General features: G+C 46.0%; 1 protein-coding gene across 2 annotated transcripts; it reads left to right on the plus strand.

Moving 5' to 3' along the window:
• The first annotated feature begins 3,570 nt into the window (after positions 1 to 3,570).
• Positions 3,571 to 8,444, plus strand: tor4aa (torsin family 4, member Aa). Of its 2 annotated transcripts, XM_060909364.1 has the most exons (3): positions 3,571 to 3,702; positions 4,466 to 4,535; positions 6,566 to 8,444. In XM_060909364.1, exon 3 carries the CDS (start codon positions 6,566 to 6,568, stop codon positions 7,814 to 7,816), a length of 1,251 nt encoding a protein of 416 aa, XP_060765347.1. In that variant the 5' UTR covers positions 3,571 to 3,702; positions 4,466 to 4,535; the 3' UTR covers positions 7,817 to 8,444. The 2 variants fall into 2 exon arrangements, with proteins under 2 accessions (XP_060765347.1, XP_060765348.1); XM_060909365.1 differs by lacking the exon at positions 4,466 to 4,535.
• Positions 8,445 to 8,889: the final 445 nt, after the last annotated feature.

The raw sequence follows: 8,889 nt of genomic DNA on the forward strand, positions 1-8,889 counted from the left end.
CCGGTTCTGTGTAGACTATAGAAAAGTCAACACGGTGTCTAAATTCGACGCGTACCCAATGCCTCGTATTGATGAGTTGCTCGATCGACTAGGCATGGCTCGCTTTTACTTGACACTGGATTTGACAAAGGGTTATTGGCAGATCCCCTTGACTCCATTATCCCGAGAAAAAACGGCCTTTTCCACACCGTTTGGCTTACACCAGTTTGTCACACTTCCTTTTGGGCTGTTTGGGGCTCCCGCTACGTTTCAGCAGCTGATGGATAGGGTCCTCCGCCCCCACGCCACCTATGCAGCCGCATACCTCAATGACATTATTATTTATAGTAATGACTGGCTGCGGCACCTACAACACCTGAGGGCCGTCCTTAGGTCGCTGAGGCGAGCGGGTCTCACAGCCAACCCGAAGAAGTGTGCGATTGGGCGGGTGGAAGTACGGTATCTGGGCTTCCACTTGGGCAACGGGCAGGTGCCTCCCCAAATTAACAAGACAGCAGCAATTGCGGCCTGCCCGAGGCCCAAGACCAAAAAGGAGGTGAGACAGATCCTGGGGCTGGCTGGCTACTATCGTAGGTTTATACCTAATTATTCAGACGTCACCAGCCCGCTGACTGATCTCACTAAAAAGGGGGACCAGATTCGGTCCAGTGGACGGAGCAATGCCACCGGGCTTTCTCTGAGGTGAAGGCTGCACTGTGCGGGGGGCCACTGTTACACTCCCCTGACTTTTCTCTCCCTTTTATGTTACAGACGGATGCGTCAGACAGAGGGCTGGGGGCCTTTTTGTCCCAGGAGGTGGAGGGGGAGGACCGTCCAGTCCTGTACATCAGCAGAAAGCTGTCGGTACACGAGGGGCGCTACAGCACCATCGAAAAGGAGTGCCTCGCGATCAAGTGGGTGGTCCTTGCCCTCCGCTACTACCTGCTGGGACGCCCTTTCACCCTCTGTTCGGACCAAGCGCCCCTCCAGTGGCTCCACTGCATAAAGGATGTCAATGCGCGGATCACCCGTTGGTATCTGGCACTCCCACCCTTTAACTTCAAGGTGATCCACAGGCCGGGGGCGCAGATGGTTGTGGCGGACTTTCTCTCCCGCCAAGGGGGTGGGGGGGAGTTGGCTGCAGGCCGGACGGCTGCCTGGCCTGAGTCGGGTGGTGGGGGTATGTGGCAGCGGGGGCGTGGTCAAGCGCCGGTCTGTGACCGGAGGGCGGAGTCAGGGAAGGTAAGTGGCAGAATCACTACACCTGATGTCAATTAACCTGTGTTTGTGTGTCTTCCCAGTGACCGCGCCCTATATAAAGAGAGAGAGAGAGCAGAGGAAGAGAGATCTCTCCTGAACCCGACGACTTGTGTGTGTGTGTGTGTGTGTGTGTGTGTGTGTGTGTGTGTGTGTGTGTGTGCGCGTGTGCATGGAAGAGAGCGAGTTTTGATTCTGAAAAGAGCAAAATAAACAAATGATTGAACTTTATTCTGGCCTTTATTCTGGCCGATCTTGTGGCCGATTGTTTTGAAACAATCTGACTTTCAGTTGTTCGTTCAGTTCTCTGTTCATTCACTTCTTCCACGTAAGGGCGAGATGGGAGCAATATCCAGTTTAGAAATAAGACATATGGTGCACTCATTCTCCATTTTCTCCATTACTGAGTACTCCACCATTACTGCTCGGCTCAGGCAATTACTAAAACCCAGGACGGAACGGGATGTCACCGGTTTTAGCAACAACTGCGGGGAGATCACTGCCTGGGCAATATGTCACGTCCTGTGTTTTACCAGCAACCCTCGGCTCACTCCAGGAAAACTGGTGCAACTAAGCTCACTTTCCTTTTAAAAAAAAAAAAATACTTTCCTTTTGGCGTCACGGTGGTGTAGTGGTTAGCGCTGTCACCTCACAGCAAGAAGGTCCGGGTTCGAGCCCTGTGGCCGGCGAAGGCCTTTCTGTGCGGAGTTTGCATGTTCTCCCCGTGTCCGCGTGGGTTTCCTCTGGGTGCTCTGGTTTCCCCCACAGTCCAAAGACATGCAGGTTAGGTTAACTGGTGACTCTAAATTGACCGTAGGTGTGAATGTGAGTGTGAATGGTTGTCTGTGTCTATGTGTCAGCCCTGTGATGACCTGGCGACTTGTCCAGGGTGTACCCTGCCTTTCGCCCGTAGTCAGCTGGGATAGGCTCCAGCTTGCCTGCGACCCTGTCGAACAGGATAAAGCGGCTAGAGATAATGAGATGAGATGAGATACTTTCCTTTTCTTGTAGTTTTATTTAATTGTTAATACTGCACCCTCTTTCAATACAGGCTTATAGCTAACGCTCCTCAACAGATCAGAGGTCCCGTATGAGTCTTCAGTAAAATGTGCAGAGCAGAGGACAGACCACTTCGTAGGCGCCCAATGTGCCCGTGAACTTCTCGCAAAACGTGCCCAAATCTTTGCAGTTTGAACATTCTTGGGCCACGAATGCCACATACATCCACCTTCTGTCGTGTCGCTGCACCCGCCGGCAACACTTCTACGTAGCATGGCGATAAATTAGCTCAAAATGGAGAATCAGAGTTGCAATCAGCTCTGTGTTTTAGTATAGCAGAAATGGCGATGAGACCGATCGCCTTCCTGCGGTGACGTTACGGACGTCAAGGTCACTCACTCAGACTGCTACGTACTCTGTATGAATCACTTGAATCGTAAAAACGACTCTATTAGATTCATTGTTAGTGCTTAAAACTATTTGTAGCGCAAAAAGTGAGGCCATGGTTCCGCGTAAATGCGTTAACATGGATAATATCTCATCTCATCTCATTATCTCTCGCCGCTTTATCCTGTTCTACAGGGTCGCAGGCAAGCTGGAGCCTATCCCAGCTGACTACGGGCGAAAGGCGGGGTACACCCTGGACAAGTCGCCAGGTCATCACAGGGCTGACACATAGACACAGACAACCATTCACACTCACATTCACACCTACGGTCAATTTAGAGTCACCAGTTAACCTAACCTGCATGTCTTTGGACTGTGGGGGAAACCGGAGCACCCGGAGGAAACCCACGCGGACACGGGGAGAACATGCAAACTCCGCACAGAAAGGCCCTCGCCGGCCACGGGGCTCGAACCCAGACCTTCTTGCTGTGAGGCGACAGCGCTAACCACTACACCACCGTGCCACCCCCATGGATAATATATATTAATTATTTTTTTTAACTGTTTTTTAGTGCACATTTGTAATGCCATATGAACTAACAAAATCATGAAAATAACTATCATTTGTCAAAATATCACAAAGACAGCTTAGGGAGTCAAAAGAGTCGATTCTTTTGGGGTGAAATGAGTCGAATAGAGCTGGAATTTGCATCAAGTGTGTGTTTGGACATGCATGATAGCTTACTAGTTTGTCATTTTTATTTACTATGGCAATCTGAGGATTTGTACAGAACTTATCTCAGCATTATTGGTATTTAGTAGGCTGGAACAGTTTTGCAGTAATCATACAGTGCATTACTCAACCCTGGCTTTGTGGTTAGATGTGGAGGAGAAGAGGAAGGGGGAGGAGCTTAGTGGAGAGGCGTGCAGATAGGTGGAGTTCAGAAAATGTGTTGAGTCGAGGTCAGGCAAGATTCAAGAATTGCCTCCTTCCTGGTCTGCTACGGTACGACTTCTTCTATCCTGGTCTGTATACTCTAAGAAGACTTTCCCAGCCCTCTCTGTGGTGATCTGCTGAAGGTAAGAGAACTGTGCGTATGGATGGATGAGTGCGTGCAACAAGTTTTTGCACCCTTGCAGTTTTGTCTCTACAATTTCGATTTCCTTTTTCCCATGGCTTAGTGGTTAGTCAGACAGCACTAGCAGACACCACCACCACTACTCAGTTTTCCAGGTAGGCTGAACTGATCAGCTGTTATGGTCAGGTTCAGAACACAGAGTAACTGGATGAAATGTGTGCAATTCTGCATGCACTAGTACATGTTGATACATGGGCAGGATTTCCAGGAAGGAAACCAGCTTTATCTGCTGTGCACTAGGGTTAGAGATCTCAGTGGAGGAAAAGGTGAACTTGTGAAAGCCTGGAGGAAAGAGCACAAGTCTAGTGCGTGAGCTCTTTTGAAAAACGTGCATTCCTCAGGTGAGAGAGAGAGAGAGAGAGAGAGACACTTATGCATGGGATATTATTCCAAAATGACTCTCATTTGCTGTAATTTGTTCATTAACCGGACTAACCTGCTTCATATGTAATGCAACAAGCCAGTGAGGTCTTTTGTATAAAGCACCGACTGATCAAATAAGTATGATCACACACACACACACACACACTTGTGCCTGCCTAAACAAGTCTTATCCTTTCTCTAAAAAACGCAGTTAAAAATGACGACCTGGCAAACATGAAGTGAGTTCCAGCACTGACAAAGGCTTTCGGTTTATGTTTCATTTCCTCCTGCTACTTTTTTTAGCCTCTGACTTTCTTTTGCGTTTACATTTGCTCAAACAGGGCGGGGAAAGATCACTAGGGGGCGTGGACCAACACCATTACGTCATACCTCCAGCTTGAGTCTATCCAGGTTTGTAAAATGCTGTGTTCACACTTATACCGGTACGAAAGTGGTATAACCAGGATGCGATTTGTCAAAAAACCAGAAGGGGGATGTTTTTTTTTTTTAATCATGAAAGGTCACAAAATTAAGGTAACAATAGGCTAACAGCTCAATAACATCCGATGATATCAAATGAATAACACTAAATGAAAACGAACACTAAACCAGAGATAGTACAGTAAATTCATCTTCCTATCTCTCTGACTAAATACACGAACACTAACACAACAAAGTTCGCATTGCTTGTCGCGTTGCTGTGATGTTTCTCTCCTTCCGGATTAAATGGACAGTGACTCGAAAATCACTAAAATACATGAATACTAAATGAACAGTTTGCTCTGATGGCGCAGTTCACATTGTGCGCAGCTTTCCGATTTAAACTGTTTTTTTTTCTCATCCTTATACTTCCTGTTTCATGGACTGTAACGGATTTGCTTATTTAGTAATTTTAATACAGAATTTACTTTGAAATTATAATCAGACACTCCAACGCCCCCCCTAAAAAAAAAATCGGCCGTGAAAAAGGCGGCATCCGCCAAAAGGCGCACTGTTTGCATCCCTGCAGATACATTGATACATTGTAGATAATAACAATATCTTTGCGTTCTATGAGAACGCAAAGATATTGTTATTATCTACAATGTGTCTATTTGCTGGGGACGTTCGTGAACATCAAAGCTGCCACTTTCGGGTCATTTTGAAAGTGAATGCAATGTAGACCATAGAAAACTGTGTCACAACATGCCTGTCATGTCAACTTTTTTTTGGTTTGTTTGTTTTATTGATGGGGTTGTCCCCAAGGATTTTTTTCAGCAGAGATAAAAACCAGAGGGGGGGATGATCCCCACCCATCCCCCCCAGCAAATCGCACCCAGGGTATAACTGTATCGATACAAAGTATACCGGTACAGTTTAGTGCATCTGTCCACACTAGCAAGAAATGTTTGTGGTTTTCTTTCACGGTAGTTGGAATGCGCGTGCGCGAAATGTTTCCGTGGTTACCGAGTAACTTCCTTCCGAGAATATATGGCATCCGTTATTTCGAGATCTCGAGAAAACAAAACAATTGTTCCATGATTTCGAGAAAACAAAACAATTATTTCATGATCTCAGCTGGATCACTGTATCTCCGTCGGTAGAGACGAAGCCGGGCCAGTCTTCTGCGGAGGTGCCGCGGACTAATTTTGAAATTATCCCTTATTAAAAGACTTAATGCAATCTCTCCCTGTGTCAACCCCTGATCAAAATATTGCCTTATTAGGTGATCGATTATTCCAGACATTCTAATGACCAAAGTTGCGTCTATACAGAATGAGAAATAGCCCCAAAGTCAGCATATCACAAGTCTCTTGGCGCACCTGAATGAACCATTTCTCAGCTGTTTACTCGATCACGGAATAATTGTTTTGTTTTCTCGAGATCTCGAAACAACGGTTTTGTTTTCTCAAGATTCTGAATTAATTATGTCGTTATCTCGGGATAACAAGGTGAATAAAAAAAAGGATTATATGAAGGGCCGGCCTCTCGCGGCTTCCGTACGGATGAAACAACGTGTGTGTGCGCTTTTTGTTGTCAATGTACAGTCTGTATTTCTGGTGGTCATTTATTCAGTCGAATCGTATAAAACGCGCGAGGCAGTTGAGAAAGAAACAAACGAATTTCCGTTCTTCACTATTTTATTCAGCGAAGACATCGATTGAGGTGTGTGACTTTGCGCATGCGCATTATATTTGTATCGATACAGAGCCGCTTCATCTGTCCACACTACAGCGAGGCGCTACAGTACCGATACTGCACCGGTACGAAACCCATACATTTGTGGGTTTCGTACCAATACAGTTATACCGCTACAGTACCGGTATAGTTGCTAGTGTGGACAGGTGTTGCGGTACGAAAGTAGTTTTGTATCGGTACAAAATCCCTAGTGTGGACAGGGTATAAAAAAAAAAAATGCATCAGTTGTGATTCAAACCCATTCTCCCATTTGGTTTTCACAGATGGAGGACCAAAACCTGACTGCCATGTTTTCAGACGATGAATTAGAAGAGATGAAAGAAAACGGGACCGGAGAGAAGACGTTCCCTCAGTTCTCTTCGACCATACGAGCCGTGGTACGAATTCGCCAGAAGTACCAAGCGATGAAAAGGCGCCGCTTGGAGCAGACAACGTCAATATCCCAGCACAGTGTTCATTTAACGTCTCTGCGTAGCGATCAGCGCTCCACCAGCCCTAAGATCTTCACATTTGATGTCGTTGATGGTAATAGTCTCGTCAACGTAGGCAAGAAAAAGAGAAGGAAAAAAGCACGGGTCCTGTTTCCTAATAGTAGCCGCCGAGCCTTGCCGACCAAGCAGCAGAGCCGTGCAAAGAGTTGCCTGGTTTTGCTCTGTGTTGTGGTTTTCTTGCAGGTTTACAATGCCATCGAAAACCTAGACGACCATGTGCTCAAATACGATCTGGAGGGACTTGAGAAAACCCTTAAACGAGAGGTTTTCGGACAACAGGAAGCAACTGATGGCCTGTTGGGACATTTAAAAGATTACTTGTCCACATATGTTCACAGTAAACCTTTGGTTGTGTCTCTTCTTGGCCCCAGTGGTGTAGGAAAGAGCCATATAGGTAGGCTATTGGCTCAGCATTTCCGTTCTCTGGTGGGTGAGCAGCTGGTCATGCAATACTTCGTGCTCCATCACTGTCCCACAGAAGGAGAAATCCCACTCTGTGCCGAAACGCTGACCTCCCAAGTCTCTGACATGGTCACTCAGGCCGAAGAAGAGGAGAAGATCCCCCTGTTCATCTTTGATGAGATAGAGCACATGCCTATTGAGCTGCTGGACACTGTGCATAGTCTCATCATGAAAAAAGACAACAACGAGTATCTGAATGCCATCTACATCCTTATCAGCAACCTGGAGCAAGAGGAGATCACAAAGTTTGTGCTGCAAAACTCCACGAACATCACCGTTTCAGGCCGAGGGCGCATTAGCAAGGAGTTGAACAATTTGCTGCATCGTAATCTCCGAAAGCACCACTTGCTTTGGCTGGAGGCGGAGTTGCTGCCTCTGACACTTTTGGAAAAAAGCCACGTGATGGAATGTTTTATCGACGAGATGTCCCGGGAAGGATTTTACCCAGATCGCTCTCATGTAGAAAGACTAGCAGATGAGCTGGGTTACTATTCCGTGGGTGAACGAGAGTTTTCACGCACTGGATGTAAGCAAGTGGTGGCAAAAGTGAATCTTCTGTGAAACCAAAGACTGTGTGAGCTGAGCTCTTTCAGGAGTGAGTACTTTTAGAAGAATATTTAAGGAATACACTGATGCATCAAGATCAGTACTCGTCTGCAATATCTGGAAAAGACTGGCATGGTTTTGTTGTTTTTACAACTCTAAAGAGGAATGTTATGAATGCTGAATTTTAAAGAAAGTTAGATTTTTTTTTTTTGTTAAATGCAGAGAGTCAACGACTATTCCTCTCTTACGCGTGCACAGACGATGGAATGTCAACAAATGGTAAATTCTTACAAGAGAAACTCAGGTGGTGCAGCTAGCTGAGAGACCTTTCGGGGGGGGAAATCGGTGTAATATTTCAGGGCAGACCTACAAAGCTAAAGGTTTCAGTGACATTAGATAGGAGTAAAACAAAACTGAAGTGGAAGTACTGAAACTCGACCATTTTGGGGGGGGGAATTTCTTGGGATCAGTGTTAAACCTCTTTGAATATGTGAATAAGTTGTACCTCTGTGTCTTGGTGTCAGTCCCCCATTTTAGATCAGGTTAAGCATGTACTGGATTGCCTTAAAGCGCCATTCCACCATTGGATGTATTCTTTGGCATAAAATACAATATATTTTATGACAACATGACTAGACAGAAATCTTTTAGCTTCAAAATGATATATCAAACATAATTTTTTGACAACGACAAGTATATTAATTTTGCGACCAAAGTCACCTATCCTTTTAATTTCCACGCGGTAGTGAAACGTGATGTCATCGGCAGGTTCCCCGTGGCACAGATTATCAGCAATGGCGGATAGAACGCGATTTCCACTTGTCGATTGCTGTGCCGATATTCACCATCGACCGTCTCCTTTGGGCATCACTTGCTATTTTCCTTCGCTTCTTTTCCGAAGCTGACAATCGCGTTCTATCCGCCATTGCTGATAATCTGTGCCACGTCACACGTGACGTGGTACACAAGAAGGGGAACCTGCCGATGACATCACGTTTCACTACCGTGCGGAAATTAAAAGGGTAGGTGACTTTGGTCGCAAAATTAATATACTTGTCGTTGTCAAAAAATTATGTTTGATATATCAT

This window comes from Neoarius graeffei, chromosome 25 (genome assembly GCF_027579695.1).
Source record: "Neoarius graeffei isolate fNeoGra1 chromosome 25, fNeoGra1.pri, whole genome shotgun sequence".
Taxonomy (NCBI): domain Eukaryota; kingdom Metazoa; phylum Chordata; class Actinopteri; order Siluriformes; family Ariidae; genus Neoarius; species Neoarius graeffei.